At 33.6% G+C, this 19,286-nt stretch overlaps 1 protein-coding gene across 1 annotated transcript in view; it reads left to right on the forward strand.

Annotated features, from left to right (window-relative positions):
• The window catches only part of TEX11 (testis expressed 11), a 283,928-nt gene that overhangs the window by 94,891 nt on the left and 169,751 nt on the right, over positions 1–19,286 (forward strand). The window contains exons 11-12 of the mRNA XM_064483187.1: positions 7,675–7,729; positions 10,981–11,076. Coding sequence (XP_064339257.1) covers positions 7,675–7,729; positions 10,981–11,076 — 151 coding nt within the window. The remainder of the gene's footprint in view (positions 1–7,674; positions 7,730–10,980; positions 11,077–19,286) is intronic.

A 19,286-nucleotide genomic window follows, 5' to 3' on the forward strand; every position in this document is an offset into this window, starting at 1 on the left:
ATGAGCAGGTGTTGGAATTTTTCAAATGCTTTTTCTACATTTATTGATATGACCATGAGATTTTTCTTTTTCAGTCTATTAATGTGATGGATTATATTAATTGACTTTTGAATGTTGAACCCTCCTTGCATGTCTGGGATAAATAAATCCCACTTTGTCGTGATATATAATTTTTTGAAATTCCTTTTTGGATTCAGTTTGCTAATATTTTATTTAGGAATTTGTATCTATGTTCATGAAAGATATTGGTCCATACATTTTCTTTTAATGTCTGTCTTATTTGGGTATTAGGGTAATGCTGGCCTCGTAGAATGAGTTAGGAGGTTTTCCTTATGTGTCTGTCCTCTAAAAGAGATTATAGGGAATTTATATAATTTCATCCATAAATGTTTACCAAACATTCCAAAAAACTACTAGAACCCATTAATGAATTCAGAAAAGTTGTAAGATACAAAACTAACATACAGAAGTCTGTTGAATTTTTATACACTGACAATGAACTCTCAGAAGGAGAAATTAAGAAAATAATCCCATTTACAATAACATCAAAAAGAATAAGATATCTAGGAATAAATCTAAGGAAGTAAAAGATATATATATATTTCTAAACTTCTTTTGTTATTTAGAAATATGATTCTTTTACTAATACAAATATATTGTATTATTTCTGAACTTCTAAATTTGTTATATGAGGGAATATTACTCAGCCTTAAAAAAGAATGAAATATTGCCATTTGCAACAACATGGATGGATCTAGAGTATTATGCTAAGTGAAATAAGAAATTTTTTTCTGTTTCTTTCATTTTGTATCCATACGAGATGATGGATGCTCCCTAAATTTATTGTGATAATCATTTCATGATGTATGTAGTGAAATAATTATGCTGTGTACCTTAAACTTATACAGTGCTATATGTCAGATATATCTCAACAAAGCTTAAAGAAAAAATGGTTGATAGAATTTAGCAGTGAACCCATCTGTGCCTGGTACTTTCTATTTTGGAAGGTTATTAATTTTTTATTCAATTTCTTTAATAGATATAGGTCTGTTCAGACTATTTCTTTTCACATGACTTTTGTCTGCTTGTGTCTTTCAAGGAATTGGTTCATTTAATCTAGGTTATCAAATTTGTTAGCATGGAGTTGTTCATAATATTCCTTTTATTACTTTTTAAATTTTTGTGGGGTCTATAGTGATAACCCCTGTTTCATTTCCAGTACTAATATTTTGTGTCCTCTCTCTTTTTTTCTTAGCCTGGTTAACAGGCTTATTAATTTTATGAGTTGTTTCAAATAACAGATTTTGGCTTCATTTATTTTCTCTATTGATTTCCTATTTTTAATTTCATTGATTTCTGCTTGCTTTGGATTTAATTTCCTCTTTTTTCTAGTTACTTAAGTTAGAAACTTAGATTATTGATTTTAGATGTGTGCTCTTTTCTAATATATGCATTGAATGCTACAAATTTCCCTCTAAGTGCTGCTTTTGCTGCATCCCACACATTTAGATAAGTTGTGTTTTCATTTTCATTTAGTTTAAAGTATTCAAAAATTTATGCTGAATTTCTCCTTTGACCCATGTGTTATTTAGAGTAGTGTTTAATCTCTACATATTTTTGAATTTTCCAGTTATCTTTTCATTATTGTAGTCTGACAGCAGATATTATATAATTTTCAAACTTCTAAATTTGTTGAAGTATATTTTTGTGGCTCAGAATGTGGTCTGTGTTGGTGAACATTCCATATGAATTTGATAAGAATGGATCTAGCAGTCTATATATTTCAATTATATCCAGTTGATTGATGGTATTATTGAATTCAACTATGTTCTTACTGATTTTGTGCCTACTCTATCTATCCATTTCTGAAAGAGGGATGTTGGGGTCTTCAGTAATAATAGTAGATTCATTTATTTCTCCTTGCTATTCTGTCAGTTTTTGCCTCACATGGTTTGATGCTGTGTTGTTATGCTTATACATGTTAAGATTTGTTGTAGGTTCTTGGAGAATTGACCCCTTTATCATTATGCAATACCCTTCTTTATCCCTGAAAATCTTCCTTGCATTGAAATGTGCTCTATCTGAAATTCATATATCTACTCTTTCTTTCCTGGGATTGTGTTAGCATGGTTTATTTTTCTCCATCCATTTACTTTTAATCTCTCTATGTGTCTTTATATTTAAAGTGGGTTTCTTGTATGCAGTATATAGTTCAGGCATTAAAAAAATCTATTCTGACAATCTCTGTCTTTTAATTGATACACTTAGACGATTGAAATTCAAAATGATGATAGATATGGTGAGATTAATGGCTACCGTATTTATTGCTGCTTTCTAGTTGTTCTTGTTATTTTTTCCCATTGTTGTCTTCTACTTTTCTTCTGCCTTTTGTGGTTTTAGTTGAGTATTTTGTATAATTCCATTTTCTCTCCTTTCTTAGCATATAGGTTATGCTTCGTTTTTAAACTTTTTGAAAATCACTGCCCTAGAGTTTGCAGTATGCAATTATAGCTAATCCAAGTCCACTTTCAAATAACACTATACCACTTCATGAGTAGTTTGAGTACCTTATAATGTGAAAATTCCTCCCTCCACCCCTTGTATCATTGCTGTCTTTTATTTCACTTTACTCTAAACATATATATGTAATATATGTGATATACAGAAAGTATGTAAATATCCGCACATTACTGAATACATTGTTGCTGTTATTATTTTGAACAAACTGTTACCTGTTAGATCAGTTAAGAGCAAGAAAAGTAAGTTTTTATTTACTTTCACTTATTCCTTCTTCAGTGCTCTTACCTTGTGTACATCCAAGTTTATGACCTATATTATTTTTCTTCTCTCTAAAGAACTTTTACCATTTCTTGCAAGACTAGTCTGTTGGCAACAAATTTCCTCAATTTTTGCTTGTCTGAGAAAGTCTTTATTTCAGTTTTACTTTTGAATGATATTTTCACAGGGTACAGAATTCTAGGTTGGTACTGTTTTTCTCTTAATACTTAAAATATTTCACTCCACTCTCTTCTTGCTTGGATGGCTTCTGAGAAGTTGGATATAATTCCTATCTGTACATCTTTTTAGATAAGGTGGTTTTTTTTTCCCTCTGGCTTTTTTTAGGGTTTTTCCTTTATCTTTGATTTTCTGTGATTTGGAAATTATATGCCTAGATGTACGGTTTTCTTTTTTTTTAATTTGTATTTAACCTGCTTGGTGTTCTCTGAGCTTCCTGGGTCTGTGGTTTGATATTGGACATTAATTTGGGGGAAATTCTCAGTCATTATTTTTGCAAATATGTCCTCTGTTCCTTTCTTTTTTCTTCTGGTATTCCCATTACACTTACATTACACCTTTCGCTGATGTCCCACAGTCCTTTGACAATTCTGTCTTGTTTTTTTTTTAATCTTTGTTCTCATTGCTTTTTCTGTTTACAAGGATTCTCTAGCTCATAGATTCTTTCTTCAGCCATGTTAAGTTTATTAAAAAGTCTATTAAAGTCAATCTACATGTTTGTTATAGTGTTTTTTTTATCTCTAGCATTTCTTTTTGGTTCTTTCATAGGCTTTCCAGCTCTCTGCTTACATTGCCCATCTGTCTACTTCATCCATTAGAGTCCTTAGCATATTAATTATAGTTATTTTAAATTCCTGGCCTGATAATTCTAACATCACTGCCATGTCTAGTTCTGACGCTTACTCTGTCTCTTCAAATTGTGTTTTTTACTTTTTGGTATACCTTGTAATTTTTTCTTGGTAACTGGACATGATATACTTGGTAAAAGGAACTGCTATAAATAGGCCTTTAGTAATGTGATGGCTAGGTGTGGGGAGAGGGAAAGAATTCTATAGTCCTATGATTAGTTTTCAGTCTTTTGATGAGCCTATGCCTCTGAACTGTGAACTTCACACATGATTCTCAGATTTTTCCTCCACTCTTTGGAGGGTACAGAATGGCTCGAGTAGGCTAGGGTTGAGTATTTCTCTTCCCCAGGTTGGTTAGGCTCCGATAATTCCCCAGGAGGTTAGACTCTGTTTCACTAGTTTCCCCTGAGAGCAGGCCTTGTTAAGAAGAGCAGAGTGCTCTGGGCTATTTCAAAATGGTTCCTTTTCACCTCCTCCTGCCAAAGCCTAAGGGGATTTTTCTCTAATATTGTTACCTGAAAACTGGGTTCACCTCTTGTTGTTGTTGAGCCAAAAGACATAGCCAAGCCAAAGATCAGGAGAAGGAAGGATTCATTATTACTTGTAGCAAGTGAAGAGAACATTGGGATCTTTCTCAAAGCAGTGTCTCCTCGAACAGCAAAATTGAGGAAGTTTTAAATTAAGCGTATCTGCATATTCATTTTTAAATTTTTTATTGAAGTATAGTCAGTTACAATGTGTCAGTTTCTGGTGTACAGCATAATGTCCCAGTCATGCATATATAGACATATATTTGTTTTCATATTTGTTTTCATTAAAGGTTATTACAAGATACTGAGTATAGTTCCCTGTGCTATACAGAAGAAATTTGTTTTTTGCATATTCATGAAGGGGCTTGAGCAGAGGAGATTTCAGGGTAGAATTGGGGCAAAGGTGTACAGAGTCTAGGCTTTAGTTGATTGAAGTCAGGAGGGTCAGCATCATCATTCTATCTTCCACCTGGGTAGGGGCCTTAATTCTTGCAGAGCTCAAAGATACATTATTATGTATATCTCTTGCAGAACTAGGACTCTGCTTTATCACTGCACTATTAGTTGACTGCCTTTTCTCTGTTCCTGCATTCCTTTGTTCCTGTTAGATCGTGGATTATTGAGACCTGTTCAAAGGCAAGCTTTCTAGCGAGGCTTAGATCACAAAATGCCTTAGACCAAGCTGGCTTCTCTCATGTCAAGAAAGTCATTCCTGGTTCTCTTTCTCTGGAGAACCCCTAACCTGTCTGTTTATAATATTTACTGTGGGAATCTAGTTGAGCTCGTGGAGACAAATCTGACAGTCTTATGGGTAGCCTCCCATAACTGTTTCTCCTTGCAGTTTTAACTTTCAGACTTGTCCACACTGAGCCTCCAGCAGTCTGTCAACTGCAGTTCTCAATTTCCTGCCCTGGCGCTGGTTTCCTCGGCAGGTTTTACTTGTGAGTCTCTTTTGTGATAAGCCACAACTCCGTGTATTTGCCTGTCTCTCCAATCTTGGGGGCAGTGATTTGCCTTGTGTCCTCCCCTCGCTTGTGGATCCAAGAGGAGTTGTTTATTTGTAAAAGTCTTTTCGGTTTCTCACTTGTTAGGACGAAGTAGTGACTTCCAAGCTCCTTATATGTGGAACCAAAAACTGGAAGTGTGATTTGATTTTTAAGCTTGGGTTCCTTACCATCACCCCTTTATCAGAGTTGCTTAATTTTCAGTCAGTGTTTGGTTAGAGGTCCTGCTTAAGCCCCTTGAGCCATTCAAGCTCAAGGCTCTTTGCTGATGGATCTGTGTATGCCTTGAGGAATGCTTTCTAGCTGCATATTTACCTCTGATTGTTCCTGAGTGGTTGTAGCCTAGATACATGCATAGCCCTCTGTATCCTCAGGGATGAGTGTGACCCTAGGATTGTTCTTCTTGACTGTCTCTTTTCCTGGTTCTCTGTGTTAAACTTCTGGCTGGTTGGCTATTTCACTTGTTGTTACTGTTATCTGTTGTTAAGTTTACCTTGGAGCTACCAGCCCCCTCTTAATTGTTCAGCACCAAGATCTCCATTGTTAATGACTGTGTCCTTAGGCAGGAACCTCTCCTTGCTCTGTTCCAAATAAAGTTAATTCCCTTAGGCAGAAATGCTGAGCTCTTCCTCTTTATTGCCTGCTTCTCCCCTTGGGCAGAAGCTCTGTGCCACACTGCTGGAGTTGAGGCAGGAGCAAGGCAGCTACTCTTGCAGTGATACCCCTACTATATGAGTGGATGATGTGGAGATGGTAGCTCCTAAGCCCCACCATGCTCTTCTGGCTTGGAACCTCTCTGCTCAATGAGCCAGCCTGGGTGAAGGCCATCAAGGTCCCAATATTCTTAAGCTGTTACACCTAGGGTAGAGCCCTTACCCTGGGAGTGAAAACTGAGTGCCTACCCAGAATAGTACTTCTGCAACACAGACTTGGGCAGGATGAGAGGCTGGCAGCCTGCCTCTTCCAGGGTGCAACCATAGCCTAGGAGTCTGGGACCTGGAGGGAGAGGGCATCCCATTTTTTTTTAATTGAAGTATAATTGACTTACATTATTATATCAGTTTCAGGTGTATAGCATGGTGATTTGATGTTTTTGTACATTACAAAACGATCACCATGATAAGTGTAGTTACCATTTGTCACCATACAAAGTTAATATAATATTGTGGACTATATTTCCTTTGCTGTACATTACATCTCTTATTTGTTTTATAACTGGAAGTTTATACCTCTTGATTTCCATCACCTATTTCACTCATCTCCCCACTCAACTCTCGAATTCCCATTTTCTTGACAGCACTCATCTGGAGTAGCTTCTATCACATGGAGCTAATATGAATAGGAGTGGGTCATGGCTCAAATGCCACAGACTCTCACTGTTCTTACTGAGATTCACTTTTTTAAATAGATTTTTTTCCATTTGCTGTACGCCCTTAGGACAATTTCCAGAGATCTTAAATGGTTGTTTGTTTTAATGATTTTTCCAGGCAAGTGCTTCTTTCACTGGGGAGAGAGGATCCAAGTCTCCTTAATACCACCACTGCAGAAGTTCCATTTTCATTGATTATTTAAAAAACTGGAAGTAGAAAGTTTAATGTACCAATGGAGACCTCTATGAGATAGGGCTTACAATGAGGCCATTAGAATTTAGGCGAGCATTATATCCTTGTTAGCAAGCTGAAAATTCAGTTTGGTGGTTCTGGGTCATTTAGATTTTTTTTAAAGGAGTATTTCAAAGTGATGCCTTCAATTTAGTCCAGCTTACCAAAATTTTACTGACATCCTTCCTTGGAATACCAATTTTATGGTGAGTGATCTTTGTTTTGCTTTTTAAGTTTTAGGTTTTGAAACCCTGAGGCTCATATTAATACGTTATTTGTGGTTATCAGAATGTCCCATAGATAATATGGTTTGGTAATTAAAGCAGAAAACTGAAAGTGAATTTTCTCTTCTCCCCAAATCCTTGCTCTCATTTTCAATACCAATCTAGGAAATATTAGAAATCACTTAACTGCTAAATTGGTTCATTCAGCTGCAAAATTGAACTAATACTGTGCATCACGAGGGTGTTGTGAAGCTTAATAAATATGCAAAGCATTTATTTCCATGAAAACTCCTGTATTTGTTTTATGTAAAAATATATATTTATATTTCTTACACTTAAAAATGTGCCCATTAAGTAAGAGCTTATACACACATGTAAAATATTTTAATATAGTATATATATACCCAATTGGAAAAGAGCAATAAAATAATTACAATGTTGATTTATTGGATATATATCCTGAGGAATTGTGGTTTTCTAAAGTTAGAAAGTATTTTTTATGCAATTGATTTTTGTGTATTAATTGGCTAATAATCTCATAGTGCAAAATAGAAAAGTTGTAATAAAGTATAATTATTCCATGTCTTCTTAGTAATATGTAATTTTGAAAATATATATAATTTGAAATGAATATGTATACATGTAATTTTTTTCCCCTTTTTTAATGATAGCCAAAGCTATGATATTGGGAAGATGGATGAGAGTTCTGTTGAGCCAGAAATGCTGGTAAGGATCACGTTAAATATTATAGAAGTAGGTTGAAGAAACACAGTTCATGTTATTGTAATTAAAATTATAATAGTCTATCCCACCATTTGTGACCAGATTATTTATTAGACACATCATTTCATATCTCAGTGTGTTAGTCTCTATAAAATTGATATACTAATAGAATCTACCCTACAGGTAGATTCTTATACCCATGAGGTAATATATGTAAAGTGCTTAGAATTGTGTTTGGCTATGTAAGTTTTAACTTTTATTACTGCATGTTCAAAAACTCTAGGTTTCCCCTAACCATCCAGTTAGAACATGCTTGGAATGGAAGTTAATTTTAATATTTAATCAAGTAAAATATGATTGAGTAAACAAATCTGATGTAAAACTAATTTAATACATGCCATAGCAAAAAAAATTTTGAATATCTCTGCTTCTTACCATTATTACAGTATATCAATCAATATATCTCCTTAATACCACCATTGCAGAAGTTCCATTTTCATTGATTATTTTAAAAACTAAAAGTAGAAAGTACATATATATTATATATATATAGTACATATATATTATATATATATATATAGAGAGATAGAGAGAGAGAGAGAGAGAAGGAGAGAGAGAAATCTGGCATGATAGATGGGGAATAAAAAAGAAGTATAAAATGTGGTCTCTACCCTTAAAAAGCTTATGTTTAAAGGATAAAACTAACACAAGTGAATACAATGGAATATTATTCAGCCATGAAAAGGAAAGAAATTCTGACATATGCTATAACATAGATGAACCTTAAGGACGTTATGTTAAGTGAAGTAAGCCATTCACAAAAAGACAAATACTGTATGATTCCACTTCAGTGAGGTATCTTAGGTGGTCAGATTCATAGAGATGGAAAATAGAACAGTGGTTACAGAGGTTTGGAGGGAGGGGAACATGAGGAGTTATTGTTCAATGGGTATAGGGTTTCAATTTTGTCAGATTAAAACAGTTCTGGAGATGTATGGTGGTGATGGTTGCACAACAATGTGAGTGTAATTAATGCTACTGAACCATACACTTAAAAATGGTTAAAATGGTCAATTTTAGATGTATTTTATCACAATTATAAATAATAAAAAATATATTATGATAGTGCCACATAATGGAATATTATATAGCAATGAGAATAAATAAACTACAATAATCATAACAATATGGATGTTCTCTCATATAATGTTGAATAAACAAAGCAAAATACAAAGTAGTACATACTGTATGATTCTGTAAATGTAAATGCCAAAAGTAGGTAGAACTAATATACAGTGTTAGAAGTCAGAATATTGGTTACCCCGATTTTGAATAGTGTCTGAAAAGAGAAATTAGATGAGAATGATGCTGTTAATATTCTATTCCTCGATTTCTGTGTTGTTAACATACATGTGTTAACTTTGTGAAAATTCAGAATTGTACCACTGAGATTTTTGAACTTTTAAAATGTATTTTAATACTTCAATTAAAATTTCAAAAGTGGCTTACATCACTTAACATAATGTCCTTAAAGAATTTGGGAGAAATAAGTGATGAACTGTGTGGTAGTGACCTGAAGTATGTAGAAAGGCATGCAGAAAAGGGGAATATTAATGTTGACTAGAACAGTTGAAGAAGCCTTCTGGTAGGCGATAGGCCTTGAAAAGCAGATGAGGTTCATACAGGTAAAAGGGAGGGAGAAGAGGATACCAGGCAAGGGATCTAGATGAGAAGATGTCTGGAGGAGGAAATGAGGATGGAAGATAGAATTTACACATGATTGAAATCTAATATTCATATTTCAGTGTATGGAGAAGTAAGATCATGAAGTAGTTTTTCTTTCATGCTAGCAATACTTTATTATGATGTGACATATATACATACATATATATACATATATTAGTAATATGTAATTGAAAAAATATATAATTTGAAATGAATATGTATACATGTAATATGTATACATGTATGTATATATATACTAAATAGCATGAATTGTAAATGTTTACAGCCTGATGAATTTTAATATATCTGTATAGTCTTGTAACTACCACACAGATCAAGATACAGATATTTCCATTACCTGCGAAAGTTCTTTGACCCCTTTCCAGTTAATAGGCATCCCTACCCCCATGATAAAACCACTATTCTGACTTTTATTGCTGTAGATTATTTTTGACTTTTCTTGAACTTTGTATAAATGGAATCATACAATATGTACTGTTTTATGTCTAGCTTCCTTTGCTTAACATTAATAGTTTTGAGATTCATCCATTTTGTTATATCTTTCTGATTATTTGACCCTTTTACTATTATGAAATAGTTACAGTCTTTCTCAGAGATGCCATATTACTCCATCAGAGTCCTCTCGGGGAGTTTATAAGTTGAGAGTTGCTCCACAATAAAAATAATGACATTAAGTACATTATCTCCGTCTTAGTTTTTAAATTAAGGAACTCAAAGGTATGACACACTTAATGTCATTTCTATAGATTCACAGGGCTGTAATGTGCTTAACTTTTTTTTTTAAGTTAGAAGGCCACCTTTGCGTGGTCCTACTGTCGTCAATATACTTAGAGGCAGAATCTTTATTGAAACAGGCCTTTTTTCCCCAAAATATGAATGTGTAGTTAAATATGTCTGTTCTGACTAGAATTACTCCCCTTATCAATGTAGACCTGGCTGGAGAAACTGACTTAATTCAGTAATATTTACTAATTTTAAAAATTGGTTGAGTTGGGAGAAATCTCTATAGGAAAGTATATCTATTACTACTGAAATGGTGGTGTATGTGCCCTTGATACAATTGATTAGTCTCAACAAGCCTATAAAGCCTTTGAGAGAGGGATTATGTCTTTCTATTTCTTTCTTTTAATGGAAACCTAATACAATGCTACCTGTACAGTAGGTGGCAAGATGATTATATTAAATATTGCTGTGCCTTAATTTCCTTATTTTTAAAGTGGAGATGATAAAGTACTTTAACACTAAAACACTGTTAAGAAAATAATTATATTAACAGAATTATATTAAAGTTAAATAAGCTATTACTATAAAGTTCTTAGACTGTATTTGATGTGGGTAACATAATGATGAGGCATATCCCAAGACTACGTGGTTGCTTAAGGAAATGTTATTTTATAATGATGACTTATGTTTGAGAAATGCCTGTCACTGTGTGAGTGCTAGTCAGCTGTTGTATTGCAGTTTAACCCTCAGCTGTGTTTTTTTTTTTTCTCTATTTTTAATTATAGGCTAAAGTTCTACGGTTACTAGCCACTACTTATTTGGATTGGGACGACAGAGAATATTATGATAAGGCTATCAGTGCTGTAAACCTAGCAAACAAGGTATAAGAAGGTTTTACTTTTGAATATTAGCTTAATGAATTTTTAAAGCTTTGATTCACATTTTGAAGTGCAGTTTAGACATTTGCTCCAGTACTCCTATTTTTTTAAATAACGGATTATTACAATCTCTTCTGCAGTGCAGAAAGGAAAAATGAAGTATACATCTTTGACAATAGATATTTTTGAAAAAAATTTTGTTCTGCACAAAACAGAAAGAGTTCTCTGCTGTGAGTTTTTAGGATAAAGAAGGAAATGATATTTGGCAGATAATGGGATTTAGTTTAAAAAACAACATCAGTGGTTCACTTTCAGATAATGCTCATACATACATACCTACATACCTATATACCTACATATGTACATACAAACTTCTATACTGCTGGACAAGAAACATTGAGAAGCTAATGACTTTTAAAAAGAGATTCAGTTAGAATCACTGTGTTTTACTCAATAAGGCAATTAAATAGACTGATATATCGTTAAAAGATTTTTTTCAACAAGGTGGGAAGCATGGACATGAACAGTTCAATTAATCAGAATATTAAATTGCCCAAAGAGACTATTTTCTTGAATTATATTTTCCTGAAATTTATATCATATGGATGGGGTTATTTAATGCAAAAACTTCTTTAATATAAAATTTTTAAATTAAAAATATTAATATACATGAACATTTTAAAAAGTTGCAACCTTTTTTTTTTTGCATTTGCCAAAATGCCAGTCCAAATGAAAAACAGGGTCCAAGACAACTGAGGAGGTTGCATATTAGCTGTGTGGCTTCTTGTCAGCATGTCTCTTTGTTCACTGGATGCAGAAGTTGCAGTTTTTATAACAATAATTGCTCATTTGCATTGCTCTTGACATATGACATTTAATAGCCTAATTATTGATCCTGGATGGAGCTGAATTGGGTTCATTAGGATTTCAGTGGCAATACATACTTTAAAAAGTTTTATTTGTAAATCATTTCAAACTTAGAGAAAAATCGCAAGAATAGGAATAGTTCAGATATTATATATCTGTGTATGTACTTTACCCAGATTCATGGGTTATTACATTTTGTGCATTCTCTCTTGGTCTATATTATTGATGGAATATTATCTATGACATTCATATTATTGAAGGTAATATATGTTGATATATCCTCAATGTAATAATATATATTATATACCCTCAGTAATGAATTTTATAGCATTTTTTTCTCTCCAATATAAGATTAGTCTAGGATCAGGTATTACATTTATGTGACGTCTCTTTGTCTCCTGTAATCTGGAACATTTCTGTAGCCTTTCTTTGACTTTTGTGTCATTGATATTTTGGAAGAATACAGTAGTTCCTCACCTTGTTCTAAATGAAAATTCCTCACTTGAAGCTTATCTGATGCTTCCTCATGATGAGACTCAAGTTATGCATTTGTGACTGGAATAAAAGTGATATTGTGTCCCTTCTAAGGGCATCATATTTGTAGGCCCATGATGTCCATCTGCTTAACATTGGTAATGTTAATATTGATCACCTGTTCAAAAGTGTTAACCTAACATCTTCACTGCATGTTAACCATTTTTCCCTTGCAACAAATAAACACTTTAAAATTATGCATATACTCTGCTTCTCATTAAAATTTTCCTTAAGAATTAGTGTTCTTGCCTGAACCAATATTAATTATAATGGCTGCCAAATGATCATTTTCTAACTTTAGCACTCCCTTTGCATTTACCACTTGGCACTCAGCATTCTACTGTAAGCAAGAACTCTCCCTTCACCCATTTATTTAATATTTATTTATTTATTGACTTATCAGTATGGATTTGTATATTCCTATTTTTCCATTGAGATAATTCATTACTCTTAATTACCTTTAAACAGTTTTATTGAGGTATAATTAACATACAATAAACTGCCCCTATTAATGGGTTTTGACATATGTATATGTCTATGAAACAGTCACCACAATCAGGATAGTGAATATATACATCATTCCTTGAAGTTTCTTCATGCCATTTTTTCACCCCTCTTTCCCTGTCTTTCCTAGGTAACAACTGATCTGCTTTCATAGACTAGTTTGCATTTTCTAGAGGTTTATACAAATAGAATCATAGAGAATGTACTCTAGTTTTGTATGGCTTCTTGCATTTAGCATTCAGCATAATTATTCTGAGATTCATTCATACTGTATGTGTGAATAGTTTATTCCCATTGTTGAGTAATATGTTATTGTCTGGATATACCACATTTGCTTTTAAATCTACCTTATCTTTAATTAATATAGTTACTTTAACTTTCTTTTGAATAGTGTTAACGTGGTGTATCCCATTCTATGTTTTTCCTATTTCTGTCTTTATGTTTAAAGCGCATCTCTCGTAAGCTGCACATAGTTGGGTCTTGATTTTTAAATCCAATCTGACAGTCTCTGCTTTTTAATTAGGGTGTTTAGAATATTTACATTTGATAGGATTATTGATACAGTTAAGTTTGAGTCTATTACCTTGTTATTTTCTGTTTTTCCAGAATGTTCTTTATTCCCCTTTTCTTCTTTTTTTTCCTGCCTTCTTTTGGATTATTTGTTTTTTCAAAATAATTTGGGTCCAATGTAATTTTTATTCCACCCTCTTGAAGAAGTTATACTGAAATATTATGAAAATGTTTGAAAGATTATCTGGAGGAATAAATAGTGAAACTAGCCAGGGAAGTATTGAAAAGGAAGAGTAATCAGAGAGACTTTATCACTTATTATTTGAATAATTTTAAAGATTAAGTTTTATTTCTTTTGTTGGCTTATTAGTTATAACTCTTTGTTTTGTTATTCTTGTGATTTGTTTAGGGCTTATACTATGTATCTTATCTTGGTCTACCTTCACATGTCATAATAGTATACTTCCATATCTCCCAGCCTGACTTTTTTATGCTGTTGTTGTCATGAATTTTCTTTTATGTGTGTTATAAAATCCACAATACCATCTTAATATTTTTGTTTAAATTGTCAATTTTCTTTCAAAAGAGAATAAATAATTAAAAAAACGTATTTATATGTGTGGTTATCATTTCAAGTAATTTTTATTTCTTTGTATACATCCAAATTTCCTTCTGTTATTTTTATTCTGCTTGAAGAACATTGTGTTGCGGTTCTCCAGAGAAACAGAATCAATAAGATATAGATAGATAGATAGATAGACAGAAAGACAGATAGATAGATAGATAGACACGGAGAAGAGGGGAAAAGGAAAGAGAAAAGAGAGATAAAGAGGCTTATAAGGAATTGGCTCATGTAATTATGGAGGCTGCTGAGTCTCAAGATCTGCAGGGTGTGTTGGCAAGATGGAGACTCAGGAGGGCTAATGGTGTGGTTCCAGTCTGAGTCCAAAGTCCTGAGAACCAGGAGAGCCAATCATGTAGTTTCAGTCCAAAGGCTGGCAGGCTTGATACACAAGAAGAGTGAATATCTCAGTTCCAGACTGAAGATGGGGAAAAAGCTGATGTCTAGCTCAACAGCAGTTAGCCAGGAAGAGTTCTCTCTTACTCAGGGGAGGGTTAGCCTTTTTGTTCTGTTCAGGCCTTCAACTCATTGGATGAGGCCTACCCATATTAGTGTAGGCAATCTGCTTAATTCAATCTACTGATTTAAATGTTAATCTCATCCAGAAACACTCTCACAGAAAGACCAGAATGATGTTTGACAAAATATCTGGGTACCCTGTGGAGTCAGGTTGACATATAAAATTAACCATGATAGACATCTTTTAATATTTCTTGTAGTGCTAGTCTATTTGTGATGCCTTATTTCAGCATTTGTTTTTAAATTTTTTTTTAATTGAGTTATAGTCGGTTTACAGTGCTGTGTCAGTTTCTGGCATACAGCACAATTTTTCAGTCATACATGAATACACATATATTCATTATCATATTCTTTTTCCCTGTGAGCTACCGCAAGATCTTGTATATATTTCCCTGTGCTATAGTGTATAAACTTGTTTATCTATTCTATATATACCTGTCAGTATCTACCAATCTCCCAGTCTGTCCTTTCCCACCCCTTTCCCCTCCGGGTAACCATAAGTTTGTTTTCTATGTCTGTGAGTCTGTTTCTGTTTTATGTTTAAGTTCATTTGTCTTCTTCTTCTTTTCTGATTCCACATATGAGTGATATCATATGGTATTTTTCTTTCTCTTTCTGGCTGGCTTCACTCATAATGACATTTCTGCAGGGACATCCATGTTGCTGCAAATGGCATTATGTTGTTGTTTTTTATGGCAGAGTAGTATTCCATTGTATAAATATACCACAACTTCTTTATGCAGTCATCTGTTGATGGACGTCTAGGCTGTTTCCATGTCTTGGCTATTGTAAATAGTGCTGAAATGAACACTGGGGTGCAGGTGTCTTTTTGCAGGGTTCTTTTTGGATATATGCACAGGAGTGGTATTACTGGGTCATATGGTAAGTCTATTCCTAGTCTTTTGAGGAATCTCTATACTGTTTTCCTCAATGGCTGCACCAAACTGCATTCTCACCAACAGTGAAGGAGGGTTCCCTTTTCTCCACACCCTCTCCAGCATTTGTCATTTGTGGACTTTTGAATGATGGCCATTCTGACTGGTGTGAGGTGATACCTCATTGTAGTTTTGATTTGCATTTCTCTGATAACTAGTGATATTGAGCATTTTTTTTCATATTCCTATTGGTCATTCATATGTCTTCTTTGGAGAATTGCTTGTTTAGGTCTTCTGCCCATTTTTGGATTGGATTGTTTGTTTTTTTCTTATTAAGTCATATGAGCTGTTTATATATTCTGGAGATTAAGCCTTTGTCAGTTTCATCTTTTGCAAATATTTTCTCCCATTCCGTAGGTTGTCATTTTGTTTTGCTTATGGTTTCCTTTGCTGTGCAAAAGCTTGTAAGTTTAATGAGGTCCCGTTTGTTTATTTTTGCTTTTATTTCTATTACTTGGGTAGACTGACCTAGGAGAACATTGCTGAGATGTATCTGAGATAATATTTTGCCTATATTTTCTTCTAGGAGGTTTATTGTGTCTTGTCTTATGTTTAGGTCTTTAATCCATTTTGAGTTTATTTTTGTGTATGGTATAAGGGAGTGTTCTAGCTTCATTGATTTACATGCTGCTGTCCAGTTTTCCCAACACCATTTGCTGAAGAGACTGTCTTTATTCCATTGTATGTTCTTGCCTCCTTTGTCAAAGATGAGTTGACCAAAAGTTTGTGGGTTCATTTCTGGGCTCTCTGTTCTGTTTCATTGATCTGTATGTTTTTGTACCAGTACCATGCTGTTTTGAATAGTGTAGCTCTGTAGTATAGTCTGAAGTCTGGGAGGGTTATTCCTCTAGCATCATTCTTTGACTTCAGTAATGCTTTGGCAATTCTGGATCTTTTGTAATTCTTTATAAATTTTATTATGATTTGTTCTAGTTCTGTGAAATATGTCCTGGCCAATTTGATAGGGATTGCATTCAATCTGTAGATTGCATTGGGCAGTATGACCATTTTAACAATATTGATTCTTCCAATCCTGGAGCATGGGATATCTTTCTATTTTTTTAAGTCTTCTTTAATTTCCTTAATCAATGTTTTGTAGTTCTCCATGTATAAGTCTTTCACCTCCTTGGTTAGGTTATTCCTAGGTATTTTATTACTTTGGGTGCTGTTGTAAAAGGAATTGTTTCTTTACCTTTTCCTGTTGGTTCCTCATTAGTGTAAAGAAATGCAACTGATTTTTGCACATTAATCTTGTATCCTGCTACCTTGCTGAATTCTTTTATTAGTTCTAGTAGTTTTTGTGTGGGACTTCTTTTAAGATTTTCTATATATAGTATCATGTCATTTGCATATAGTGACAGTTTTTCCTCTTCTTTTCCAATTTGGATCCGTTTTATTTCTCTCTCTTACCTTATTCCTGTGGCTAGGACTTCCAAGACTATGTTGAATAGGAGTGGTGAGAATGGACAACCTAGTCTTGTCCCAGAATTTAGTGGGAAGGTTTTGAGTTTTTCACCATTGAGGACTATGCTGGCTGTAGGTTTGTCATAAATAGCTTTTATTATGTTGAGATATGTTCCCTCTATATTTTTTTTGGTGAGAGTTTTTATCATAAATGTGTGTTGAATTTTATCAGATGCTTTTTCTGCATCTATTGAGATGATCATGTGGTTTTTGTCCTTTCTTTTGTTGATGTCATGTATTACGTTGATTGATTTGCATATGTTGAACCACCGTTGTGTCCCTGAGATGAACCCAACTTGATCATGGTGTATCATCTTTTTTATGTGCTGTTCGATTCTGTTTGCTAATATTTTGTTGAGGATTTTTGCATCTATGTTCATCCGTGATGTTGGTTTGTAATTTAGTTTTTCGGTAGTGTCTGCCTGGTTTTGGTATGAGGGTGATGGTGTCTTCATAGAATGAGTTTGGGAGTACTCCCTCCTTTTCAGTCTTCTAGAAGAGTTTGAGAGGGACTGGTATGAGTTCTTCTTTTTATGTTTGGTAGAATCCCTCAGTGAAACCATCTGGCCCTGGACTTTTGTTTGTAGGGAGGTTTTTAAATGCTAATTCGATTTCATTTCTAGTGATTGGCTTGTTCAAGTATTCAATTTCTTCTTGATTCAGTCTTGTTGGGCTGTATGTTTCCAGAAACTTGTCCATTTCTTCTAGGTTGCCCATTTTGTTTCCATATAGTTATTCATAGTATTCTCATGTGGTATTTTGTATTTCTGTGATATTGGGTGTAATTTCTCCATTTTCCTTTCTTATTTTGTTTATCTGTGCTCCCTCTTTTCTCTTCTTTGTGAGTTTGGCCAGAGGTTTGTCAATGTTGTTTACTCTTTCAAAAAACCTGCTTTTGGTTTGATTGATTTTTTTCTATTTTTTTAATCTCTATTTTATTTATTTCCTCCCTGATCTTTATTATTTCCTTCTTTCTGCTGACTTTTGGGGTTTTTTTGCTCTTCTTTTTCTAATTCTTTTAGCTGGTAGGTTAGATTCTTTGAGATTGTTCTCGTTTTTTTAGGAGGGCCTGTGTCACTATAAACTTCCTTCTTAGCAGTGCCTTTGCTGCATCCCATAGATTCTATGTGGTTGTTTATTTCAGCATTTATATTTTTGAAAATGTCTTTATTTCACATTATTATTTTTTTAATTATTACTATTTTATTTAGATATAATTGATGTTAGTTTCAGGTTTACAACATAATGATTTGATATTTGTATATATTGTGAAATGATCAGCACAAGTCTAGTTAACATTTATCACCATACATTGTTATAAAATTTTTTCCTGTGATGAAAACTTTTTTTTTCCTTTCTTTTTCTTTGTTTTTAATTGAAGTATAATCAGTTTACAATGTTGCATCAATTTCTGGTGTACAGTCTAATGTTTCAGTCATATATATATATATAATACACACACACACACACATTCTTTTTCATAGTCTTTTTCATTATAGGTTACAAGATATTGAATATAGTTCCCCGTGCTATACAGTAGAATCTTATTGTTTATCTATTTTATATATAGTAGCTAGTATCTAGAAATCTCGAACTCCCAGTTTATCCCTTCCCACCCCCTTTCCCATCCCTGGTAACCATAAGTTTATTTTTTATGTCTGTGAGTCTGTATCTGTTTTGTAAATAAGTTTGTCTTTTTTTTTAGATTCCACATATAAATGATATCATATGGTATTTTTCTTTCTCTTTCTGGCTTACTTCACTTAGAATAACAATCTCCGGTCCATCCATGTTGCTGCAAATGGCATTATTTTATCCTTTTCTATGGATGAGTAGTATTCCATTGTATAAATATACCACAACTTTTTTATCCAGTCCTCTGTTGATGGATATTTAGCTTGTTTCCATGTCTTGGCTATTGTAAATAGTGCTGTTATGAACATTGAGGTGCAGGTGTCTTTTTGAATTAGAATTTCCTCCAGATAGATGCCCAGGAGTGGGATTGCTGAATCATATGGTAAGTCTATTTTTAATTTTTTAGAGAATCTCCATACTGTTTTTTATAATGGTTGCACCAAACTACATTTCCGCCCACAGTGTAGAAGAGTTCCCTGTTCTCCACACCCTCTTTGGCATTTGTGGACTTTTGAATGATGGCCATTCTGACTGGTATGAGGTGATACCTTATTGTAGTTTTGATTTGCATTTCTCTGGTAATTAGTAATATTGAGCAATTTTTTCATGTGCCTATTGGCCAT

This window comes from Camelus dromedarius, chromosome X (assembly GCF_036321535.1).
Source record: "Camelus dromedarius isolate mCamDro1 chromosome X, mCamDro1.pat, whole genome shotgun sequence".
NCBI classification, from domain to species: domain Eukaryota; kingdom Metazoa; phylum Chordata; class Mammalia; order Artiodactyla; family Camelidae; genus Camelus; species Camelus dromedarius.